Source organism: Thalassophryne amazonica, chromosome 21 (assembly GCF_902500255.1).
Source record: "Thalassophryne amazonica chromosome 21, fThaAma1.1, whole genome shotgun sequence".
Classification (NCBI taxonomy): Eukaryota; Metazoa; Chordata; class Actinopteri; order Batrachoidiformes; family Batrachoididae; genus Thalassophryne; species Thalassophryne amazonica.
The window spans coordinates 30,357,822-30,385,332 of record NC_047123.1 but is presented as its reverse complement, the minus strand read 5'-3'; the positions used below and the strand labels follow the sequence as shown (position 1 = coordinate 30,385,332).

The following is a 27,511-nucleotide window of genomic DNA, read 5'->3' as shown; positions in this document are numbered from 1 at the left end:
ACCCGAGCTGTTACTTTGAGAACTCTGGTTTAAAATGCCTGGCACTGAATTCTTGAAGGATTAAGTCTCACCATTCCAAGATGTTTTGCAATCTGCAGCATCTTTCAGCAGTGATGATAGTTAATCTAATACTGGTGTGCAGACAAACGGTGCACTTGTTGGAATCCACACATTTGAGTGTTTCTTATTATGAAGTTGTTGTCATGGAGATTTAATGGATGGCTGATTAGAGATTTGACTATTTGACCCCGGATGTTTCTCCTTGATTAAAAAAAAAAAAAATGAACATAAAGAATAGTTTATTAAGTTAGTTATAAGTTTTCCACAATGTTGCAGAGGTGGGATAAAGTCACCATCAAGTCACTCTCAAGTCATGAATCAGCGAGTCCCAAGTCAAGTCTCAAGTCACAATGACTACCAATTGTTTGCAAGCTGACTTGAGACTTGACTTGGGACTTGCAAATTGATGACTTGAAAATGACTTGACAGTGACTTCACCCCACCTCTGCAATGTTGCATATATAATGTATTAATCCACGTGATAATTCCATTGTAACTCAACATTGGTGACAAACAGTTTTCCAATTACACATTTCTGTAAATTATGAAGTTTTTGGTGTTTCATTAAAAGTTATGCTTTATTGCATTTAATGGCCTAACACTGTTGAGAATAGCCAACTGAAATTCCATCATCTTTTTTTGTTAAATCCATTAGAAGTACATTGGACAATGTTACGGGACTTTAAAAAAAAACAGCATGTAATGCCATCAGTTGTGAGGTATTTATAAGTAAACCTGTGTAGTGACAGTTTTTTTCATGAATTGTCAGTTTGCTTGGGTTGGATGTGCAAGCTTGACAGCAATTTGTTCATTTCAGGAAAGTAACGATGTAATTCTAAAACAATCATTGGTATTGATAATGACTGGTATTCCACAAGGCTCATTCCTTAGACCCACTCTTTTCTATCTATTAATCAACTAGTTTCCAAATATCTTTAAAGGGATTGCACGTGAAGTGTATGACACTATTAATATGCCGGCCAAAAAATAAACAAATAAATAAACAAACAAATAATCCTGAATCAGGCTGTAGATAACAAATAACTAATAAATACCCAGTTTAAACAATTTCTCAAAAAAGACACAAAAAATTACAATAGATTTAAATTCAATCTTGCTTCATTTTGGTTTGTACATCAGTGATCTTTAAATATCTGTAGAAGAAGCTATCAGTTGTACGCAGATGAGACAGTAATTTTTAATTTTAATGTACTGACCAAAAACAAAGTCAACACCAGGCTACATTGTTCTTAAACTCAAAAATGAACATAGTTGCAAAACAGTTCCAGAATAATTGCCTCCCTTTTAAATGTTAACATACATATTTTTAAAAAATGTGTTTTGGTATGTTTATTTCATAAAGAGAAAGGTGAATGATACATTTACTACTGACAAGCAATGGATAGTTTTTGAGCATGGTTTGGAACTATTTCAATTTAAAATAAATGTCTACATATAATGGAGTTAGATTTTAAAATACATTTTTGAGGCATAATAAGCAACATAACAAATCAAAATTGAGTGACAAATACAAGTTACCCAAGCAATGAATTAATAGCAAGTGATGTCAAAGTTGTCACTTTGTCAATATCTGAGTCAGTGGAACATGGCGAACAATTCGGACTATTCGACTATAACGGTTTAACTTAGACACACACACAGTCCCATGACTGACAACTCAACAGGTCATTGTGTAGTCACTGTCTCACATTAAGGTCAAGAGAACAGCTGTCATTTGTTTGAGATCCTGAGAAAATTATACATTTTTGTGTATTTCTGATTCCACTCGAGCTATCAGACAATTTCATCCTTTTTACTCATCCTTCTCTATCGCTTTTTCTATCAAAGTTCAACCATCACTTTAAAAGTGGAGCCAATGAACATGAAACTAAAGTCACTTTTGGTCATATGAACATTTTACCTGCTGTGTCTTATTTCCGTGTTGGCTGTGACATGTGAGGGTGTGGTGTCATTTTTCTTTGACTAAAACTGGAGTGATGAAGTGAGGAGTGGTCAAATGACGACCGTTTGGGGTATAAAAGTGTGTCTGTGTGCTCGGGGACAAACTAGCTGAATGTCCTGAACAACAGCCTGCTCCGTGCACACCTGAGGAGGAAAGACAAGAAAAGGTAACATCTATAAAATAATATATAGATTCTGGAGGACAAAATATGAGGAATTCTGGACCACAGGGTTCCTAAAACTTGAATAAAGTAAAATTAGAACACTGAATACAATAAAAAGCTGGTATATATGTAATATGTATAAATAAGCAAAATGCATTTGTAGCAACCACAACAGTAACAATGGTCTCTGTTGTAATAATTAAGACATTAGTGGGCATGAATGCCATAATAATATAATAATACTAAAGGTTAGACATCTTAATAATATCTCCTTCTCTGAATATGAGTTTTTGTATAAATTATTGGATAATTACATTTCTAATCATTATTATATGAAATTGTGTGGTAAACTTGAACACTACTGCAAGAATTAATAATTTTCCATACAGAAAAACATATTAAATCTGGGCTCAATTCTCATTTCACATCTTCTTTTATGTACACTGAAAAAAGAGAATAGTTGAAACAAGTTAAATGAATTGTTAAGTTGTTTGAACTTAAGTTAGTAAGTTAGATCCAGCCTAACTTACAAACTTAAGTTCAAACAACTTAATTCATACAGGTGCTACCAATTGAAACATTTTTTTAAGTTGGTTCTTTCTTCAGTATAATTCCTTATTTGTGCCAGTCCACCAAGAAGCTGTATAAGTGGTGATGCAACAGACAAAAATCACTATGCACAGTTTGTCCAATCACACAGATCATGTGTGTCTTTGTGGCTTCCCTCACTACACTCTTAAAAAAAAAAAAAAAAAAACTGCTGTCTCGAGAAATTTTGATGTTACAATTTTACAACTTTACAACTTTAGTTAAGTTGAAATAATTTTTAAAAAAATCTATTCTCCGTTCCTCTGATTTTTGAGGACTGCCTACTCCAGTAGTATTTGCATTAATGCAAACAAAAATGCAAAGCATATTTTGTGATTTGGAAATGTTTCTGTATTCATCCGTTGACTTGTCTAATGAAATCTACCTGCAAAAGCGATGCTGTAGTTGTGCTATACTGAAATTGAATTGAATTGAATTAAACCAAAAGAAGTGCATATTTTCGCACATGGTTCTGTTATTGCCATTTTTTAATTTAATGTATGTGATCTGTTGACAGTTTTCACAGTAAGTTTAAAGAGCATAATTTTAGGAATTTTAATAATATAATACAACAACATAAGAATGTTATAATAACTCAGAAGTTTACTTGACAAAACAGTCATAAAAATAAAATGTGCGCAAACTCAATGGAGGAAACAAAAACTTATACACGTGTATACACGTATATACACGTGTATACACGTATATACACGTATATACACGTATATACACGTATATACACGTATATACACGTATATACACGTATATACACGTATATACGTATATACACGTATATACGTATATATACACGTATATACACGTATATACGTATATACACGTATATACGTATATACACGTATATACGTATATACACGTATATACACGTATATACGTATATACACGTATATACATATACGTATACGTATACACGTATACGTATATACACGTATATACATATACGTATATACATATACGTATATACATATACGTATATACGTATACACGTATACACGTATACACGTATATACATACGTATATATATACGTATATATATACACGTATGTATATACGTATATATATACACGTATATATATATACGTATATACGTATACACGTATACACGTATACACGTATATACATACGTATATATATACGTATATATATACACGTATGTATATACGTATATATATACACGTATATATATATACGTATATACGTATGTATATATATATATACGTATATAAAATAGGAAAAATCTGATGCACAAAATTTAATCAACTCTTCCCTCACACAAACCAAGGTGCATAAAATTTGGTTGAAATCAATGCAATACCTTTTGCAATATTATCTCAAAAGACAATCAGAGTGACAGAAGCATAAAATATTGACATCAGGAAAAAACAATTACAACTGCAGTCATGGGAACAGCGAGGCTTTGTCAGAAACAGCAAAGAATTGTTGTTTCTGCACATTCCTCTGTAAGTGCACATAAATCGCTGACATAACCCAGAGACAATGTGCAGTTTCTTTATAACTCTGAATGTTTTCTGCAGCCATCATTCAATTTTCTCACTCCTTAGCAGACAATAAGCTTCAGTTCCTACAATATGTCCATGCAGATGGTGCTGGGGTGCATCATTTACTTTGACATCCTGAAAGGCTTTAGCGCCCTCTGGTGGCAACATGGAGACATATTTCACCACGAGTTGAGTCTTGAATGTTTGAATGTTGTTCCAACAGGTAGAATGGATGTAAGTACCTCGTCAAATTCTCTGACGCCTACTCTGGTAAGAATCACACCACTCACTGCAACTAAATGGAAGTCTTTGCTTTTGTCACTTGGCTATGTTTGCAACTGCAAGTTGGTGTCCTCCATCCTTTCCACCCTCTCCCTTCCCCGTGCTGCCATCCTGCCCCCTGAATCTCTTTCCCCATCCTCGCCACCTTGCCCTTCCTCTCAGCACGCTGATCCGCTGTGTGGCAGCTGCACGCCGTCTGGCTCTGCCCCACAGGCGAACAGCCTTTGGCCCAGCCAGTCCTCTGGAGCAGGGTTCCCTGCGTGGCCAGGACAGCAGCCCGCCCAGCCTCAGCCATGCTGGTATGGACAGTCGAGCACACCCTGCTGGCCTGGGACGCAACCGGCTCCGATGTCAGTCCCTGCCCCAACTCCAGTTCCTGCTCCAACACCAACTTTTGTTCCTCCAGCACCGGTGCCAGGTCCCGCACCAACGCAAGCCTGCCAGCCTTGTTGGCCAGGACCCCAGTACCAGCCCTCTCCAACCCTAGCTCCAACTCCAGCCCAACTCCCAGCTCCAGCTCCACCTACACCTACAGTCCCAACACATGCTCCAAGTGTCCATCCAAATGTCCCAGGTTGGCCTACACCCCCTGCTTGGCCTTACAACCCAGGTCAATCAGGATGGCCTGGACAAAATCCAGGTATTGCGCCTTCACACTGGCTACCAACCATCTCTGGACCGCTTGTGAGTCAAATCATTTTACAGGTTTTATATCTATTGATGATGAGCCGTGACACCTTTAACATTCAGGTTATTATCTCACTTTGTTGTTGTCTAGAGTGTCCCCTACAACCTGAACCTGGCTCGAGGGGTCTACGACAAGATGATGATGACCATCATGGGTTATGTCAAACCGAATGCTAAAATGTAAGCTAAAGCTTTTGTTCACTTTAGCATTGACCACATGATGGTACTACACACTGTCTACAACTCTCCAACAGGTTCACTGTGAACTTTCTGAGAGGCAACGACATCGCCTTTCACATCAACCCCCGCTTCAACGAGGGGGGCAAACAGGTGGTGGTACGAAACCACAAAATCGGCGAGCGCTGGGGTCCAGAAGAGAGGGACCTGAAAGGACCCTTCCCTTTTGCTCTTGGGAGCCCATTTGAGGTGAGCAAGGAGTCTGACTGCAGGAACATTGCAGAATAGCGCTTAAAGATGCTATGTGTAGCATGCTAACATCAATAAATTATAATATTCAGCAAACAGCATGTTGCTTTTGATGTTTCAAAATGCTACACATGGTGCCTTTAGCTGACTCGAGGTCATTTTCTCATGGTTAAATGTCAGGCTAACGTTTGGCTGAAAAGCTGGAAAGGGTTGGAAAACCATTTGGGCAGGCTGGTCCTAGATAAGGGTTCCGCAGTACTGCCGGGAGGCTCCTGGAGGTATCATGTTGCTCTACATTAATAACACATGTTTAGAAGTACTAAAGAGCTGTCACTCAGTGTTGGCGTATATGTTCATTAATCCAATAACTTATGCTACAAAACTGATGTAATATATAGAAATATAGAAAACAAAAACCCTTTATTGTTATTGTACCAGTCCAATAAAATTATATATAATACACACACACAAACACACACACACATAAAAAGTATAAAGCTAACAACCTATATAAACAAAAGCTATACATGTAAAATATTAAGCTAACAACTATAAAACTAACTAAAATTGTGATTGAATATTTTAAAAAATATATAGAAAAAGCCAAATATTAACATACTCTAAAATAAAAAAATCTAAAATGAACTAAATATAAAGCTGCCAAAACAAAGAAACAAACTGAATGTAAAGCTAATATTTATAAAGTTAATATAAAAGTGAACTACATTTAAAAAAAAAAAACAAACTGAAGGCACAGGCAGCCAAACATTAACTAACTCTTAAATGAACTTAATTAAAAATAACTAAAAATGAAGCTAACAGAAAAAACTGCATATAAAGCCTCATATAAAGCTAACTTAAACTAAAACTAGCTACATATCATGCTAGCCAAAGCAAATCTAAAGCTAATGGAACAGTAAAAATCACTAACTGAATACAACCTGACCTAATAGAAGGCTAACCAATTGTTAAACTCTAAAAAGAAATGTGTAAATAGCAATATTTTAAAGACTTGCATAAAAGTAATTTAAAATTAAACTAGCTGCATATAACTATCCAACGATAAAGTTAACTGAATGGTGAAGTCGATCAGTAAAATAACTAAGTTAATCTACATGTTACTGAATGTAAAGATAACTGACAAGCTAGTTGAAGCTAAAGAAACTAATTTACAAATCACAATTTATGTCTTGTTGACAAGTGGGAGTAAGTTGGATCGTGAGAACAACAGATGGATTGGAGTGGCACCTGAAGTTTGATGGACGCTATACCAGATTGACGCGGTGAAGAAGGAGCTGAGCCAGAAGGCGAGGCTCTTAATTTACCAGTCGATTTATGCTCCTATCCTCACCTACGTTCACGAACCTTGGTTAATAACCAAAAGAATAAGAGAAGCTTGACTATTTGGGAGGGACTCTGAGTAGAGCCGCTGCTTCTTCGCACAGAAAGGAGCCGGCTGAGGTGGTTCAGGCAACTGGTGAGGATACCCCCTGGTCGTCTCCCTCAGGAGGTCTTCCAGGCATGTCCAACTGAGAGGATACCCCGGGTATGACCCAGGACACGCTGAAGGGATTAGATTTCCCAGCTGGCGTGGGAACACCTTGGGATCCCTCGCAAAGGATAGGGCCTGGATGAACGGTGGCGACCTGGACCCAGATAAACGACAGAAAATGTTTGAATGAATAAAATTATTTATGTCAAACCTGTCTTCTCAAATTATTGTCAAAGTAAAAGCAAATCTATACACAATGAACTAAAAAAGTCTATATTACTCTACACCTCAGTACCCCTTTAATACAACTAAATCATCACTTTTATAGCCATTTGAGCTTTTTTTTTCTTCATTTTAAAGTCTTAAATCCGTTTTTTTAAATAGCTTTAATGTCATAAAATTATATATAAAAAAAAATAATAATACAAAAGTGAGTCCTTTTTCCCCATATATTTTTCAATTATATGATAAAAGGTGTTAACTGTAATATATAACAACTTGACCTTACTATGGATTCTTCAATGAAGTTTTGATTGCAAGAATAATACTAATTTTACACCTTCATGCTATTTTGTAACCACAGCTCAAACTGGCACTCCACAGTAAAAATCCTGTGTGATCTATTTCAGATGAAGATCTTGTGCACACAGGAGGCGTTCAGGGTGGCAGTGAACAACATACCTCTGTTTGAGTTCAGGCACCGCATCCGAGAGCTCAACCAGATTGACAGAATCAACATCCTGCATGATGTCGTCCTGACCTACGTCAATGTGGAGACACTCCCATAGCTGAGACACACACGGTGCAATAAATACACAAAATGTTAGTGCGCTATAAGCAGATGATTACAGAAATGTACTTGTTTTTAAAATAATCATCAAACTGCATAGATGTGATACATGTATTACATAATGATGTGCAACAATATGAGCAGAGCTCATTCTAAAAACAATTTACATACTAACTTTTTAGTGCACATTGTTTGTTTTTACCCATTTTGGGGTGTTTGGACCCATAACTGCGATTACAGTGCATAATCAGGTTTTCCACTATTGCTACTAAAACACAACAAATGTCTGAAAATAACTTATTTGCCGCATTATGGTTTAACTGTAATATATAACAACTTGACAATAAAGACATCACAGCAAATGTTTTTACTTTTATTTTATCTCACAGAGCTCGATGAAGAAGAAATCTTGAAAATGTGCAATAGCAAAACAAAAAAAACAAACAGAGAAATGCAACATTAGATATTAAAATCAGCACCTATGAAAACATTTAAATATGTACAGAAAGAGCACAAGACAAAAACTGATTAAACACCAATAAGTACCAGGAACATTGCGTAATATACATACTGGCTTTATAAAGTAATTTTTGACGTAATCCTATTGATCAAAAAGCAGCACCAAAGAAGAAAAAATTAAGAACCATTACTTTACGGTAAAGTTTGGAGAAATGCACCTGAGTATTTGACAGGGAATACAGTATTTTGCTGTAATATCCTGTACATAAGCGCCCACTTTTTCCTCATTTCATCTGCAGAAGGAAAATGATGAAGTGGTCTATATTTGATGCCGTGGGCTGTAAACTGTTGGCCTTTTCTGGCCCCTGAGCCACCAGTTTGATTCATTTTACAAAGATAAACAGATATGGCAACCTTTCTTTAACTTTTTTCCAGTGCAAAATCTTCCCCACAGAAAATAAACTTTGCTTTTCACTCAAATAAATTTCTCAGATATCTCTGTGCAAAATAAAGAAGAAGCGCGCACGTCACAGTGCTACTGTTTGTTAGTGCACGTTTGTCGGCTTGTTCACACAAGATACTGGCATGTACAGTGGCCTTTCTCCTCAGGATTTGGTGTCGAGTTTCCTCTCCACTGACTTCAGTAGCAGCTCGGCGTACTGTTCCATCAGAGCCAGGGCCTTTTCTCCATCACCTTTGACCTCTTGGTCAACATCACACCATGAGCTGGGGTGAGGCAGACAACTCAGCTCGGTCTGAACGGAGATCAAGGCCTGCGACAGGATGCTCCTCATCTGATGATCTTCACTGCGCAAGACCTGGTGTGAAAAAAGTGTTAAATAAACACTATTATAGTGTGAAATCAGATCTATAAAGTGGTTCAACTGTAATACAGTCATTTATACTACCATAGATTTAACACTATGATAAGAGTTAGTTTAACACTATAATTTACTGAATGCTATTTGTTGTAGGACCAAATGTTGTCAAGACAAAGCTTTACTTTGTCGGATTTCTTTCTGATTAGACTTCTTTCCCCCCTTGGTCTCTGGCTCAAATTTGCTTCAGTAAGTAAATTTACATGCACAGGCCAGGACTCACACATACTATACGTGCACACAGTGAAATGTCATGCACAAAACGTGCATGTGTAGCCAGACAAAGAACGTAAACGGGATGAAAAAGCTCAGAGCACAGAGGGAGTGTTGCTTCATTAACTTGACAGAACGCCTTTTAAACCACTGAATACGGACATAGAAAATACTTGTTGGATGCTACATTAATGTTTCAAATGCCATTTATAGCACCTTTATATCTCAACAAGAAGCAGTTGCACTGGTACAAATAGAAATAACAGAGAAAATAGTAAAAGATGCAAAAACTTCACAAAAAAGAGATTATGTTGATTGTTATTATGGTCAATTATGTTTATAGAAGTAAGATGGAGAAGAATGAGCATTTAAATCTGAAAAATTGGAGCATAAAAAGATTTTCAGCCTGTTAGATTTCCTTTCACGCAGCTCTCAACCTCTCCATCTCTCACACGCAAACACACACGCACTGACCGTAGAATACAGCGTGATGGTTCTCCTCAGACTGCTGTGGAGCTCCGTGATGGCCTGCCTACAAGTTTCCACTGAGAGCGAGGAATCTGCAAAGAAAGTGGGAGAATGACTTGACTGGAGCAAAACCGGAACAGAGACAAAGACACTACAGTACACACAGTGCGCACATGCAGTTCTGCAGCGCAGCAGGCGCACAGTAAATGTCAAGCAGGGGGGTTGAAGATTGTTAGGGAAAAAAAAAAGAAGAGAAACTAAGAAAAGAACAGAGGAGAGTGCATGCTGGGAAACTGCGTAAAATGATTTCACAGTTGGTATCCTGTGGAGCTCAAGGTGCAAATGTGGACTGGATATAATCTCAATGTTTTCACAATTAAATCATCAGCATTTGTAAGGCACTTTTGGTGTGCAAAATCTCACAAACAATACAAAGCTGGAGTCTCAAAGTTGCAACCCGAGTGCCACATGCAGCCGCAAGGTCACCTGATGTCAATTTAAACCTCTTCAGCCACAGGCTGCTCCTTCCCGAGTGCAGGAGCAGAAGACTGAAAAACTCTTTTGTCCCTCAGGCCATCAAACTGTACAACTCCTCACTCAGGGGCAGGAGGTAGAGGGCAGGGCAGTATTTCTGGTATTTACATTTGCGAATTGTTCTTTATTTTTACTTTTAATACTCTGTGTGCTGCTATACAATGCTGCTGGAACCTCAATTTCCATGAGTCTTCCCATTAATAAAATTCTATCTAATGTAATCTAATCTAAAACAGTGAAAGGCTGTGAAATGTTTACCAAAGACCCTGACAAATGAGCACATCAGCAGCCAAGTCTCTTCAGTCATGTGATTGTCTCAACCTATCACAAGCTGCGCGGGAGCTCAGCGCAGCCAATCATGATCACAGTGCTCGAGCGGTTACAGATTGAGCTCCAGAGAAAAATTGTGTCTTATTCACATAAAGTCCAAAGAATAAAATGTTTAATGTTGTGATGCTCTTGAGAAATTCCCCTCGAATGTAAAAGGTTAAAATTTAAAGGGGTCATAATATGCTAAATTAGCATTTAGCTAACATTTACAGATCAACATGTCTAGGGTTTCAAATGATATATCCTCCACATCTGACAATTCTACAGCCGTGCATGTAAAAACTTTGCACTGAAAAGCAAATTTCACATGAAATATTTAGTTTTAGATTCATGCGACATATCTCACAGTCTTACATATCTGAACCCCTATTTGGTTTTTGTATGCAGAATGAGAATCTTATAAACGTCACCATATTCTGACCTTAGAGTTTTAGTTGTTTTAGTGTTTTATGTTTTCTTTAATTGAAATACAATTAAAGAAAACATAAAATATGCATAAGGAAATGTTGAGGATGCAAAGGTCAACAAGACAGTGATTCTATTCAATATTAAGCAACAAAAAACACCACCTTTTGATCGCAATTCAATATGATTGCATTAAATTTGGAATAAAATAGGCACCAATAAATTGTGTGACCGATTTGTATAAATGGGTAGAGTAAGTAACTTTAATAATAATAAAAAAAAACCTCTATAACACAGCAAGAAAAACTGAAAGACCCTCTGAAGAACACCATCAGATCCCCTGCTAATGTGAAAAATGTTGTCGAGGAGACAGACAACGCCAGTTGTGTGTCAGTAATAACTATGATTGATAGTCACGATGCTGACAGCAGGACAACACAGACGGAAAATGAGACAGAAGACGAGCCAAAAGTTGATGACACAAAGAGACAGACTGATGGAGAGGACAAGGAACAGGAAGCCAAACCTGGCTGGGGGTCATATGCTGTTTTGTAGGACTGTTCAGCCACCAGGGGGCACTCTTTTGCCACAGCCACCTGTCTTGACTCATTGATACTGGGAATGAATTTTAGAAATGTGCATCAGTTACTGTTATTAGTAAGTGAAATTCAGATTCTGAGAAATATTAATGTTGGTAATGACCTTTGCAATATAGTGCTGATTGATAATTTAATCACTCCACAAAATTTATGGGGTATTGTTTGTAAATTCATACACATTCAAGTTAATGGCTCAATTCCACATTAAGCCATGAATAAAAGAAAAAAAAGACAAATCAGTTAACTTATTTTTTGTGACACGTAGGCTGAAAACTACAATATTTCACTAAAATTTTTAATCTAAGAAAAAATATTGTTTACTGTCATGTGTGCGTGTGTGTGTTTGCGCATGCATTTAGCAAAACGTTTCATTAATTTTTTAACTAACAATGCAGTGGATATTCACTAAGTATGTGTTTACATTTTAAATAACCATTGAACTAAATATATTGTTAAATATTTTACTAATCATTTAAATTGGTAGTAATTAAATATTTAGTTAAACATTTATCTAAATATCTAATTAAATATTGAGCTAAACATTTCAATATGTTGTCACAAAATGTTTACTTCAATTTTTTTGTTCAACATTTAGCTAAATATATTGCCAAAATATTTTGCTAAGCATTTAAACAGATCAACACTAAATGTTTAGTTCACTATTTAAGTAATGTGTACTTAAATATTTCAGTAAACTTATTTTGTTTGTTTTAATTTTGTTAACTGAATATTTGTTAAAAAACATATGTAACTAAATAGTTAAATGTTGAACTACTCAGTAATATGTTTAATTAAATATTTAGCTAAAATTCAATGAGCATTTCTTTAAATATTTAGCGAAATGTTTAATATATTTAACAAAATAATTAGAAATGCACAATTCTTTTTAAACCCAAATAAACGTTTTTTTTTCCATGAACATTTAAATTTTTAGTATGAAAGACTACAGTTTGTGGGCTAAAAACAGCTACATTATTTTCGCTGTTATTAGCTCACAGTGGAAAACTGAACCATTAATCTGAAAAATTTGAATTTAGAAATGGAATTCCATTTAAAAAAAAATAGTCAAATGTTTCAACTACCTTTCAGACAGTGAGCTTCTTTTCTGCTTCACCCGGAAAGAACTTGTTAAAGATGGACCCATGTTTAGAGACGGATGTCTGCCCGGCACTGGAGGTAGAAACGGGAGTGACACACGTGTAATGAATGATTTGTGTGTGTGACCCATCTATGGGCTCTCTATCTAACCTGATCTCTTTCCTTGATTTGGTGCAATATCACAACCGGGGTCTACACCTGGAGTCAAAACCCTCGTCGAACCTCCGGAACACCCGGAGTCGGGCTTCACCTCTATACACAGGCTGCGCCGAGGGCTGAGCGGCTGCTTGGGAAGCGGGATGCGGGACGGCGGGACGAGCTGGGTCAGATGTGTGCCAGGATTTGGTGATGCAGTGGGACACAGAGGGGTTTGGGAGGGACTGCTGGGTAGAGCGTCGGATAGGAGAGAGGAGAGGAAGGTGGATACAGGTGATGAGGTCAGCACCGGAGGCTCTGCCTCCGGCTCTCCCAATGATGTCCTTCGCTTGGGAAATGAAGGGGAGGAAGACGGGGTGCCTTTTGGGGCAACTTCCCCAAACAGGGAGAAATGGCTGCTCTTGGCTGTGGAACTGGCTGTGGGGCTCATGTAGGAGTGCTGAGGCTTTACTGTAGGAACCTCCCACAGCAGGGGCGACTGAGGGGACTGTGGGGACCCGGTGGGAGGCGACGAGACGTGGAGGGGAGACAATCGAGACAAGTCGCGACTGATTGAGAGTTGCCGAGGTCTCTGATGGAACTCCCTTCTGTCACTAGAGGGCAGAGGTGAGCAGAGAGCTGGAGAAAAGGAAAATAATTTTAAAATTAGGGAGAAAACTACAAATTGAATGCAGTTGAACTAAATACGGAACTGTCCCCTATTATTAAATTATATTCAAACCCACAGCAGAAAAATGTACCAATACTGACGATGCTATTAAAAATGAAAAATGGGATTTATATTACATTTCAATACATTTTGATATTTAATTGTACTACAGCTTGTAGAAAATAAACTTTGAGGCTTCCGTTAAAGGTGGGAAAAACATAATTTATATAGAAATGTAACTTATGGCAGCTTAATTGCATCTGAGGGGATAATAACAGAAATAAAAACAGATGTGCTGTCAGAATTGGGTGAAATGTTGCTGATACGTACAGTCTGAAGCCAGGTTTTGGGCCGAGTGAGATTTCTGCAAAGTCGCTCTGTCAAACAGCGACGGTGACGTTGGCGGCGGGTTCGATATCCTCCACAGGCGGGTCTGTGGAGTCTTCTTGGTGTTCGGGGCTCTGCATGAAGCAGCACGGTCCCCGTCGACATCAGTCCTGCTGCAATGCAACAAATCAGCTTTAAGTCAAAAATAAGCTCTTGTCTCGACGCTGCAGTAAATTCATCCGAGTTTATTGACATAAATGGGACAACTACGTAAATTTTCTCTGTGCGTTTGTTTACCTTTGTCAATCATTAGCATGCTAACGTCAAAAATAAACTCTTGCATCTAAATCTTGCACAAATTTAGACAAGCCCAATTTGTCCAGTTGATGTTCTTTGTCTGTGTGTTGGTTCTCTGACTCCTTCTGGGTCCTTTGGACGATTTCCACCAAACTTGATACGTGAACGATAAGTGACCCCAGAATTGTGCTTGAAGGGTTTGTTTTAGGAAAGCTCAAGGTAATTTTGGGTGAAAGGTCAAAATTCCAATCTTCACTCCCCATGTCAACCAAACTTTGCACACATGTGGAGGTGGGTTATGGAACTGCTCAGGTCAAATTTGCCAAAGTCCAATCATTGGGGAACCAAGGCCATATCTGCCTGTCTGGTTGTTGGCTGAGTCATTTTACTGTCTTTGTCTTTTTGCTTTATCTCTACCAAACTTGGTATGTCAACACAGGTTGACCCAAAAGTTGTTCTTAAAGAATATATTTTGGCAAAGCTCAACAACTTATTTCATTTATATAGCACCAAATCACAACAAAGCTGCTTCAAGGTGCTTCACACAAGTAAGGTCTAACTTTACGAAACCCTAGAGCAAGCACACAGGCGACAGTGATAAGGAAAAACTCCCTCTGATAATTTTGAGGAAGAAACCTCAAGCAGACCAGACTCAAAGGGGTGACCCACTGCTTAGGTCATACTAATAAAAACATTTTTAAGAATACAGAGAGGAACATCACATTTTTGAGAATTATTAAGTCCACGCAGACGTCGAGGACAGCATCAGTTGGTTGGGGACGGGAGGAGGGTATTGGGTCTTCAGTTCCAGTCTTCGAGCATAGTCCGTTTTGCAGTTGCAAAACAGATCAACATTAAAGAATCTGGTTTTTCAACCTGATTTGGACCAAATGTGGCATACATATGGGTGGGTTCCAGAAATGCCCTGGCAAGGCCAGCCACAGACCGATCACAAAGGTGAAGGTCAAGGTCCTTGGAGTCCAACTGGTATTCATGAGATGTTTTTACAATCATTTTACTTATGCAAAGAAAATGAGTTTGGGGTTTTTTTGTTTGCCATTTATGATACATTTCATCCAAGTTGGGTAAATAAATCAATAAGAAAATATGAATAACTAAATCAACACCCTGATTCCTATCTCTGGGTGTTGTTCTTACTTTGGGCGGTGGGTCCTGCCAGAAGATAAAGCCGTCTTCTTGCTTTCAGTTCGACTGCCCTCTACATCTTCCATCAAAGGCTGAGCAGAATGGCTGCCTTGCACATTTCCATGTACCTTTGCAAAAAGAGGCATCGCCCTGCAAATTGTCCACCAAAGCAGAGTTAACACGAGCTCAAGACGGCAGTTTGGCTGCATCAGTGACGTGCACAGATGGATGACCAGAGCTCCATGCACAATGTGAGTTTATAATTGCATCTCCGAGTCAACGCTGCTCCAAAGCGGTATCCAGTACCTGTTATTATGTCCTCTGGCCAGGAACCGTGAAGACATACTGAGCCTCGGGAGTTGGCTCTGCTCACCTGTGCGTGAACACCAAGACAGACCGGGAGATGAATGGAGAAAGGTGGCAGGAGGGAAACAACAATAAGAAAATCGATACTGTGTTTCTCTAAGGTCAGGAGAAGGTACCTTCAGGAGGACTCTCACGAGTGTAGATAATGCAGAAAAAATAGTCGATTTGCATTTAGATCCATAACTATCTGGACTAAGGAAAGTCAGACGACTATTTTTTTCAGCATTTTGGGGATAGAGAATCAAACTCCCTAAACCCGCATTGGTTGTGTCCTGTCGTCTATTACAAGCCAACCCCAAATACAGTATTTGGTTTCCATTCCAGATTAGTCATACTTTCTCAACCTGTTCTGTGAAAGGCTTGATTTCTGACCGTTGATGTGTCCAATTGCTCCGTCCTACCTGTGCTGCAACTGTCTGCCAGCGTCTCGAAGTTCACTTTGAGGAAATCCTCGCGATGGTGGTCAGCCGTTTCAGTCACCATCCTCAGGGCCTCGTCCATATCCGTCACGTCTGTGTCTCCCTTGTTCTCGCGTTCCCCGTCAGAGCTGCCATGGCTCGGCGACCCGACATCTGCAGAATCGAATGAGAAAAACTTTCCAAACCGCTCTGAGTTTATTTCAGCTTATTTCAGTGTGTCAATATATACTGAAAAACTGTTATTGAAATATAGCGAGAAGTTAAAGGTGAAAACAGGAATTTATGGTCATTTTCAGCTAAAATTGCCAGTTTGAACAAATAGAAACTTCATTAGGACCAAAGGTCAAAACAGCAAATCCATATGCATTGAATGGAATATTTTAATTTGGATTAAATAGAACCTTGGGGTGCCTGTGCATTTGAAGCACAAAAATATGCTTGGTAACTTCAGCCATTATTGAGATTGAGCAAGGAGTGATTTGATTGGGTCAACAGTCAAAACAGGTATTTTGGTGATTTTTCAGAAAAAAATTGTTCCACCGGTTGAAATAGAAACTTGGGGTCCCAGAGTATGTGAAGCACAAAATACACTCAGTAACTTCAGCCATTACTGAGATCAAGCAAGGAGTGATTTGATTGGGTCAACAGTCAAAACAGGTATTCTCCTGATTTTTCAAAAAAAACAAAAAAAAAACAAAACAAAATTGTTCCATCAGTTGAAATAAAAGCTTGGGGTCTCAGAATACGTGAAGCACAAAATACGATTGTTGCTTCAGCCATTATTGCGATCAAGCAAGGAGTGATTTGATTGGGTCAACATTTAAAACATGTATTTTCATGATTTTTCAGTAAAAAAAAAAAATTGAGCAAGGAGTGATTTGATTGGGTCAACAGTCAAAACAGGTATTTTGGTGATTTTTCAGAAAAAAACTGTTCCACCGGTTGAAATAGAAACGTGGGGTCCCAGAGTATGTGAAGCACAAAATACACTCAGTAACTTCAGCCATTATTGAGATCAAGCAAGGACACAGGTATTTTCCTGATTTTTCAAAAAAAAAAAAAAAATTGTTCCATCAGTTGAAATAAAAACTTGGGGTCCCAGAATATGTGAAGCACAAAAATATGCTTGCTAACTTCAGCCATTATTGAGATTGAGCAAGGAGTGATTTGATTGGGTCAACAGTCAAAACAGGTGTTTTGGTGATTTTTCAGGAAAAAAAAAAATTGTTCCACCGGTTGAAATAGAAACTTGGGGTCCCAGAATATGTGAAGCACAAAATATGCTTGGTAGATTCAGCCATTATTGACATCAAGCAAGGACTGATTTGATTGGGTCAACATTCAAGACAGGTATGTTCGCAATTTTTCAGGAAAAAAAAAAATTGCTCCATCGGTTGAAATAGAAACTTGGGGTCCTAGAATATGTGAAGCACAAAATATGCTTGGTAGCTTCAGCCATTATTGAGATCAAGCAAGCAATGGTTTGATTGGGTCAACATTCAAAACATTGTATTTTTGTGATTTTCCAGAAAAAAATTGTTCCATTGGTTGAAATAGAAACTTGGGTCCCAGAGTATATGAAGCACAAAATATGCTTAGTAGCTTCAGCCATTACTGACATCAAGCAAGGACTGATTTGATTTGGGTCAACATTCAAAACAGGTATGTTCGCAATTTTTCAGGAAAAAAAAATAAATTGTTCCATCGGTTGAAATAGAAACTTGGGGTCCTAAAATATGTGAAGCACAAAATATGCTTGATAGCTTCAGCCATTATTGAGATCAAGCAAGCAGGGGTTTGATTGGGTCAACATTCAAAACATTGTATTTTTGTGATTTTTCAGAAAACAAAGTTCCATCAGTTGAAATAAAAACTTGGGGTCCCAGAATATGTGAAGCATAAAATATGATAGGTAGCTTCAACCATTATTGAGATTGAGCAAGGAGCGATTTGAATGGGTCAACAGTCAAAACAGGTATTTTGGTGATTTTTCAGAAAAAAAATTGTTCCACTGGTTGAAATAGAAACTTGGGGTCCCAGAGTATGTGAAGCACAAAATACGATCAGTAACTGTAGCCATTATTGAGATCAAGCAAGGAGTGATTTGATTGGATCAACATTCAAAACAGTTATTTTTGTGATTTTTCAGAAAAAAATTGTTCCATCGGTTGAAAATAGAAACTTGGGGTCCCAGAGTATTTGAAGCACAACATATGCTCTGTAGCCTCAGCAGTTACAAAGATAGAGGGGGGTGTGTTAATATAGTCAAAGCTGGTGTTATTAATGATTTTCAGGGGAGAAAAAGATCCCTTGGATCAAACAGAATCTCGGGGTCCCTGAATATTTAAAGCCCAAAATATGCTCCGTAGCTTCATCATTTACTGAGATAGGGCAAAGGGCTGATTACATTGGATTGAGAAAAACTTCCATTGTATCATATAGAAACTTGGGGTCCCTGAGTTTTTAAAGCCTAAGAGACAGAGGTGAGTTTGTGGGGTCAAATATGATATAGTTTTTTTTTTTAAACGTTCTATTGGATCAAATAGAAAACTGGGGTCTCTGAGCATTTTGAGCCCAAAATCTGCTCTCTGGTCTGACTGAGATCTCAGTAGCGAGTGAACATTGTGCACTGATGTAACACTTTTTCTAATAATATGTCTCTTATTATCATTATAGAAAGACGTTACCATCCAGGACATAGTCTGGGCTGGACTCCCTGCTGTCATAACCCATGGAACAGGCACTGTCCGGGCTCAGGCTGTTCTGGCTCTGATTCCTGCGGCTCTCTCGCCCACGTGTTCTGCAGTGCGGCTCCTTCACTACGTAATCACTGCAACGTGTAAAAATACACTCAACAAAAATATAAATGCAACGCTTTTCGTTTTGCTCCCATTTTGTATGAGATGAACTCAAAGATCTAAAACCTTTTCCACATACACAATATCACCATTTCCCTCAAATATTATTCACAAATCAGTCTAAATCTGTGATAGTGAGCACTTCTTTGCTGAGATAATCCATCCCACCTCACAGGTGTGCCATATCAAGATGCTGATTAGACACCATGATTAGTGCACAGGTGTGCCTTAGACTGCCCACAATAAAAGGCCACTCTGAAAGGTGCAGTTTTATCACACAGCACAATGCCACAGATGTCGCAAGATTTGAGGGAGCGTGCAATTGGCATGCTGACAGCAGGAATGTCAACCAGAGCTGTTGCTCGTGTATTGAATGTTCATTTCTCTACCATAAGCCGTCTCCAAAGGTGTTTCAGAGAATTTGGCAGTACATCCAACCAGCCTCACAACCGCAGACCACGTGTAACCACACCAGCCCAGGACCTCCACATCCAGCATGTTCACCTCCAAGATCGTCTGAGACCAGCCACTCGGACAGCTGCTGAAACAATCGGTTTGCATAACCAAAGAATTTCTGCACAAACTATCAGAAACCGTCTCAGGGAAGCTCATCTGCATGCTCGTCGTCCTCATCGGGGTCTTGACCTGACTCTAGTTCGTCGTCGTAACCGACTTGAGTGGGCAAATGCTCACATTCGCTGGCATTTGGCACGTTGGAGAGGTGTTCTCTTCACGGATGAATCCCGGTTCACACTGCTCAGGGCAGATGGCAGACAGCATGTGTGGCGTCGTGTGGGTGAGCAGTTTTCTGATGTCAATGTTGTGGATCGAGTGGCCCATGGTGGCGGTGGGGTTATGGTATGGGCAGGCGTCTGTTATGGACAAAGAACACAGGTGCATTTTATTGATGGCATTTTGAATGCACAGAGATACCGTGACGAGATCCTGAGGCCCATTGTTGTGCCATACATCCAAGAACATCACCTCATGCTGCAGCAGGATAATGCACGGCCCCATGTTGCAAGGATCTGTACACAATTCTTGGAAGCTGAAAATGTCCCAGTTCTTGCATGGTCGGCATACTCACCGGACATGTCACCCATTGAGCATGTTTGGGATGCTCTGGACCGGCGTATACGACAGCGTGTACCAGTTCCTGCCAATATCCAGCAACTTTGCACAGCCATTGAAGAGGAGTGGACCAACATTCCACAGGCCACAATTGACAACATGATCAACTCTATGTGAAGGAGATGTGTTGCACTGCATGAGGCAAATGGTGGTCACACCAGATACTGACTGGTATCCCCCCCCCCAATAAAACAAAACTGCACCTTTCAGAGTGGCCTTTTATTGTGGGCAGTCTAAGGCACACCTGTGCACTAATCATGGTGTCTAATCAGCATCTTGATATGGCACACCTGTGAGGTGGGATGGATTATCTCAGCAAAGGAGAAGTGCTCACTATCACAGATTTAGACTGGTTTGTGAACAATATTTGAGGGAAATGGTGATATTGTGTATGTGGAAAAAGTTTATCTCATACAAAATGGGAGCAAAACCAAAAGTGTTGCGTTTATATTTTTGTTGAGTGTAAAAAGACGTTCAGCACTGGACTAAGGCGAGTCAAAAAGCTCCTTTGTCATCCGGCTCACTCGAGTTGTGATTTACCTGCACTGTGGAGGTGATTCGTCCTCGTGCTTCTCAGGGACCGACACAGATTCCTCCCACCACACCCCGGGACCCTGCAGGCTGGACGCGCTGTGTCGCTTTGTGTCACGAGAGGCACCGTCGGGTTTCTTCTTGTCAGCGAACGTCTCCAGTTGTGTCAGGTCCACCATGGATTTAACCATCAGCTCCAGCGAGCCCATACGATGAGACCAGCGTCTCCGAGGACGCTTAGAGGAGTCGGGGCTGACCTGGTTGGTGATCCCCTGCAAAAAATACAAAGTGGAAAGAGCGACACAAGAGACGGGCTTGAATGCATGTCGATATGAATTCAGAAGTCTCAAAGGTTCACCCATGTGTCAAGTATGATGGATTAATAGATCCTTAATCCTCATGGTATACTGCACCGACCTCTGACAGCTCCCAGTCTCGTCCTTCATCTGAACCACCTGTGGTGTGAAAGAGAACAACGGTGAAAAGAAAAAACAAAACAGTTCTCTGATAACAAAAAACAAATGCTTGTCGAGTCTTAGTTTCAGAACAAAAAAAAAAAAGGCCCAACACACCAACACAAATCAATTGATTCAGATGATTTCATCAAGACGGGTAAATATTCCTCAAGTACAACACTTCTGTTCATTTCAAGCAAAGACATAGGTTCAACCCTAGTGTGGGTGGGCTTCGGCTTTAACCCATCCCCAAATATCCCACACATAGAAAGAGACTTTTTGAGTTTGCTTAAATAAAGAAACTAAATGAAACAATTGCTTCAGAAATAGTTTCACTGTTCTGAAACACTTCAATCAGTCAATGAAAATTTTTAGATGTAGTGACTCAAAACGTTCCAAACACTAAAACACTTGCATTAATAAATGGTCCACTGTTTCAAAATGCTTTAAACCAAGTAAAACCATACCATTCATAGTTTTGACACATTTGAAACACAAGGTGAAACAAATGTTTCAAAAATAACACACTGTTTGTGGACGGAAGGACAGCAATTGCTTTAGGAAATGATTTACACTTTTGATACACTTGAAATACAACTGCTTAAAAAAGATTCATTATTTCAAAATGGTTTAAACAAAGTAAAACAATTGTTTCAGAAAATCATTCATAGTTTTGACACACTTGAAACAGTAGGTGAAACAACTGCTTCAGAAAATGATTCAGTGCTTCACAATACTGTAAACCAAGTAAAACAATTGCTTCAGAAACTGATTTATAGTCTTGACCCATATGAAGCATTAGTTTAAATAACTTTCAGAAAATGATTCACAGTTTCGAAATAGTTTAAACTGAGTAAAACCAATGCTTCAGAGAATGATTGCTGTAATATTTTTGCTATGCTTGAAACACAAATCAGAAAATGACTCACTGTTTCAAAATTCTTTAAAAGCAAAGGAACAATTGCTTCAGAAAATGATTTATAGTTTTACCACACTTGAAACAGTCGGTGAAAAGTTTCAAAAAAACGACTCACTGTTTCAAAGTTATTTAAACTATGTAAAAATGGCTTCATTAAAAAAAAAAAAAAAAAAAAAAAAAAGGTTTGATACACTTTAAGCCGTAAATGAATCATCTGTGTTAGAAAAAATAATTTTGCATTCCAAAAAGCAATGAGGGTAGCAGCTAGTGGACAGTTGGCTCCCCTAACATATACTCTTGGATACAACCTGAATTTTTATTTAAAATTCATTTGGACTACGTCAGCATTCTAAATTAAAACTGAGGGACACGTCAACCGGGCTGATGCTCAGCAACAACCGGTCTGAACCAGGATTCAGGATAATGACACCCATAATTGATCCCTCTCATTCCAGACAGACCGTACCCGTGTCGTCGTCTTCTCGGCTGCTGTCAGTCAAAGCGCTGGCTGTGCGAACATCCAGGTCATTGAGGTCATCGATCTCTACGGAGTCCTCATGCTCGTGGTCGCTGTCGGAGGACAGACTTCCCAGAGTTGGTGCATTGTGGACTTCTCTTCTGGAGGTGTCATGAAATCACAAAGTCAAACAGATCAGTCAAACCATAAAGATGCGCGGACATTTTTAAACCCTGTTCTAGGACCAGTTGACTGAGCGACACAAACCTACAGTTTGGACTGTTTAAGACTTGAGACGACCCACTCGTCGTTTACCTGAGGCTGGAGATCTTGAAGGGCGGCGTGTTAAAGTTTGGTCTGAGTTTGCAGAGTCGCTCCCTCATGCTCATTGTTAGTTCTGCAGCCAGACGCCACACAAAGACACAGCTGCAAGACAAAAGCAATCAGCCATTAAATATTTAAGGCTTCATTTCAGTTTCACGGCACAGCAAACTGTGCACACTCTTCATCTCACTTGTTACATTTAATCGAAGCTTTCGCTCTGTTCACGTGTACGTAAAAATCTGCATTCGTGCTTCTTGATGCGGCATGAAAAGTCTTTCCAGGTAAATTCAGGTGGGATTTCGCATTAATCATCCTCAAATTATACACATCTGTGTTTGCGACTGTAGAAGCTTTCCTGCTCGGAGTAAAACTGAGTCTCGACCAGTGATGCCAGTAACGCGTTACTCTAATCTGACCACTTTTTTTAGTAACGAGTAATCTAACGCATTAATCTTTCCAAATCAGTAATCAGATTAAAGTTACTTCTCCAAGTCACTGTGCGTTACTATTATTTTTGCATTGTGAGTCGATAGCAGCATTAAACTTGGTCCGTGGGCAGGGGGTTGGGGTTCGACTGCATTGCCCACTTTAAGCGAGCTGTGAGCTTTTCATCCGCGGTTTTCTGCAACAGCTACGACTCGTCCTCACCTCTTAGAGCACGGTGTCACCAGCACACCTGCACTGAGCTTTACAGACATTTTTATGCTTTTTTCCCCCCTTTATTTAGAACTCTGAGCTGAGCTGCTCCGTATCTGCTCGTTAAAAACAGCTGATCCTCTGCGACACTATTTTCCACTCAAATGCACCTAAACTCTCTTTCTGAGGACCACATGATGAGAAAACACAATAAAACTTTCTTACCTGTAAATCTGGTCAAGTTTTCTGCATAAATAAATGTTATCCATTCTTTGTGCTCAAACGCCAAGCAGGGGCGAATCCAGATGGAATGGGGGTGTGGGGCAAGGATGTGCCCCCTCACCCACAACACCCCTAGATTAAAGGTCCAGTTTTGAAGCCTTTTTTTTTTTTTTTTTACTACAACTACTAATACTACGTATAATAATAATCATTTCAACAAGTAAATGTTTAGAGAGAATTTAAATATTAGAAAAATGTTAGAATTTAATAGTTACATTTATAACAAATGTAGGTAAGAAATTGCAAATTTTACTGTTACAGTGCTGTCAAGAGTTAAATATGAGATCAAGAAGAGGTCTTATTTTACTTTTTATAAAACAAGTATTTATTTTCATTGAAGTCAAGAAAGGGTGACTATAAAATGAGTTTTGGCAAAACAGGTATTGTCATGTTGAGGTGGCAGAGGGTTGTTGTCGGCAGCTGGGAAAAGTAACTAAAAAAGTAACTAGTAATCTAAGTTAGTTACTTTTACAACTGAGTAATCAGTAAAGTAACTAAGTTACTTTTTCAAGGAGTAATCAGTAACTGGATTACTTTTTCAAATTAACTGTGGCACCACTGGTCTCGACACAGCTCACACTAGACTTCTTTGACATATGTCGCGGAAGTCCACATGTAAACTCCTACTTGCGTGAGACACGCCCACTGAGTCATAGGCCACACCCACATGTACTGTGAAGAACGACACGCTCCTGGCTCTTACTCTCAATGCTCAAGTTTCTGAAGCAGTTGAGCTATGTGTTTTTCTTCGACATTTTGAAACAGCAAATCCTTCCTGAAAACAACTGCTTCATTTAGTGTTTCGGGGCATTTCGAAACAATTAATTAATTTGTTGAAGAAAGTGCTTTCTTTAGTGGTTCGACCATTTGTAGACACTGAATTGGGCACCAAAGGAAGTGTTTCATTGAAGAAAAGTGAACTGCTTTCGAAGTAACTGGTTCATTTACTGTTTCAAGCATTCTGCAAGTGAATCATTATCTGAAGCAATTGTTTAACTTATCGTTTTGATTCATTTTTTGACGCAGCTGGTAAACTGCACCAAACAAATTATAAACCAAATACATCACCAAAACAACTCAGTTTCTGGAGCTCAAAGCAGTAACTTAACCAACTGCTTCATAAAACAAGTCACAGTTTTGAAGAAGAAGATTCTCTCACCTGTCACCTGACACTGAAATCAAATATTTGCAGTCATTGGTGAATTTCATCGCAGTGACAAACCTCTGAAAACCAAAAAAATAACATTATTTTTGCCAGAATTTAATTCTTAATGATGAATTATTTGATACGTCGTGTTTTACTTCTGTGAAGCAGCATATGGAATGCATGTGCACGTGTGTGTTACCAGAGTGGCCAAACATGGTGGCGACACACTCTCCCGTGTAGAAGTCAAAGATGTTGATGTTCTTATTGGAGCAGCTGGTGGCCACATACTGACCGGAAGGATCAATCTGAACCTATCAGGGGTCAAATATTACAAAGTTTAATAGGTGTGGGAGGGGAACGGCGTTGTGACTGTGAGCGTTCGTTACCCTGAGCAGACTGCCGTCTTCGCTCAGCGATCCTTTGTACACTTTCTTCTGTTTGCCGTTGGTGATGTTGAAAATCCTGCAGGGAAACCAAGAAGAGATGCAGCTGAGGAGACGACATCGAGGAGAGACGTCGGATCCAAAAGGTTCCGATCTCACCTGATGCATCGGTCCTGGCAGGCAACAGCTGCGTACTTGCAGGTGGGGTCTACGCCCATGTCATAGAGAGTGGTCTTCCTCACTGTGTGGTGAGAGCGCCTGAAGTGTGATCCCCTGTCAGTCTGCAAAAAAAAAAAAAAAAAAAAAAAGTTTATACTGAAGGTTACCACCAGGGGGCAGCTGTGCACCCACATCCTCCTGGGAAATGTGGCACATTATCATCAATCATTTCCTTAATTTTTAAACTATTGTGCGTTTTCATATGTGTAATAAGATGTATTGGATTTAAAATGTATATAATTTTTGGTTTAAAAAAATTAAGAGAGACTATTTAGTACTTCATGTTGTTTATTTCAGTTTTTTTCATGAATTGTGGATTCAAACTATCTAGCAAAGTAAAACTGAACAAATCAGTGGCACCAATTTTGACACAAAAAGGGTGAAAACTGTAAGACTGATGATGCCTTCATGGGATGTTGGAATTTCCTGCTGCATAATTTGGAAAGTGCTAGAAATGCTTTTATCTTATTTTGTTTGAGTTATTTTTTTTAATCCCCACACACCCGCGGTAGTTGGCTGGCACAGTATTCTAACTGGTCATGTGTCTGTATTTTTTGTTTTCTCTGTATTTTTTGTTTTCTCACAAATGCGACATGGATCTTTGTAGAGTGTGGATGCGACGCCATAGCATAAGGATGCTGCCGTGAAAGAGTTTCACAGTGGGACTTTGAAGCTGGAAGTCAAACAACTGCACAAAACGAATGAAGTATTTTTACTAATGGTCTAAATAATAATAAAATAAACAAACGGCAATGGCTAAGCATCATGCATTAAGTATCAAGATGAATTGAACTAAAATGTCAAAAAACAAAAATTGGATTATGAACAAAAATTTGCTTCATGCTCATATGGCATTATTCACCGTGCTGTAAAAATCTTGACAATCCGAATTACAGCAGTACCCTGAATGCAGCATTAATGTGAATAATGTTTTTTTTGTTGTTGTTTTTTTACTTGTGCAACTGTGCAAAAAATTTTCTAGTGTCCTGGAAGAAAATCTGGAATGAAAACAATGGAGCATGATACAATGGTACCATGGTTCAAAATTTTTTTATTTTGGCGCACAATGATTTTGAAGCATTTTGCTCCAAAGCAGCTACACAAAAACTAGCAGTCATTGGTTGTAAAAAGAACATAAAAAATTAGGATAAATTTTCGCTGCGCTAGAAATAAGCCAAAAGTAAAGACATTTCTTTGAACTTATGAAATTTTAAAAATTAATTTTAGCACTGTACAATCCAGCTTTTTATGTATCAGCTCTACTGAGTGTCCTTCTAGTTGTGTGTAGGTGTTTTACAGCAGACCTGAGGCAAAATATCTGTTTTTTTAAAAGGTGAGACAGTGATGGATTGATTGGTGCTCAGAGGCATGTTACCCTGTGCGCCGTACGGAAATAGATGCTCTTGTCTGCGCCACAGCTGATCATCTTCACCTTGTTGTCATTGGCTGAAGAACAAAGAAAAAAAAGTACACCATAATAGAATCCTGCTACCATTCAGCAGTCTGGCAACATAATTTGCCCTCAGCAAAATTTACAATCATGCACACTAAGAATTCAGCAATCAGAAAAAAAAAAACATCCAGCATAAATGATGCAAGAGAAAATGTGAAACAATAATCTGAAGTTCCACCCGACTGCATGTGTATGATTATCAAAGGTGTAGTTAGATGGTGGGTTTCTGGTTTCTCCCCCTCCTAAAATATCCCAAACATGAACAGACCTTTAGATAGTTTGAATCAAATGGACTATTTGTGCCAAAAAGTATTCATGGCTTTGAAATGGTCAGTTGCTTAAAAAAAAGACGAGTCTCGGGCTTAAAAACTCAAAACGAACAAATAGTATTTAACATGTTTTGA

At 38.8% G+C, this 27,511-nt stretch overlaps 1 protein-coding gene and 1 pseudogene across 3 annotated transcripts; one reads left to right on the top strand and one right to left on the bottom strand.

Moving 5' to 3' along the window:
- The first annotated feature begins 2,042 nt into the window (after positions 1 to 2,042).
- On the top strand, positions 2,043 to 8,330 carry LOC117503470 (galectin-3-like). 3 transcript variants are annotated; one of them, XM_034162704.1, is made up of 7 exons: positions 2,111 to 2,189; positions 4,515 to 4,525; positions 4,637 to 5,257; positions 5,352 to 5,440; positions 5,515 to 5,686; positions 5,867 to 5,964; positions 7,808 to 7,892. In XM_034162704.1, the coding sequence occupies exons 2-7, from the start codon at positions 4,520 to 4,522 to the stop codon at positions 7,809 to 7,811; spliced, it is 990 nt and encodes a 329-aa protein (XP_034018595.1). In that variant the 5' UTR covers positions 2,111 to 2,189; positions 4,515 to 4,519; the 3' UTR covers positions 7,812 to 7,892. The 3 variants fall into 3 exon arrangements, with proteins under 3 accessions (XP_034018596.1, XP_034018595.1, XP_034018594.1); XM_034162705.1 differs by lacking the exon at positions 5,867 to 5,964 and having other exon boundaries at positions 2,043 to 2,189; positions 4,515 to 4,561; positions 4,736 to 5,257; positions 7,808 to 8,330; XM_034162703.1 differs by lacking the exon at positions 5,867 to 5,964 and having other exon boundaries at positions 7,808 to 8,330.
- A 115-nt stretch (positions 8,331 to 8,445) lies between these two features.
- Positions 8,446 to 27,511, bottom strand: part of LOC117503394 — a 34,385-nt pseudogene continuing 15,319 nt past the window's right edge.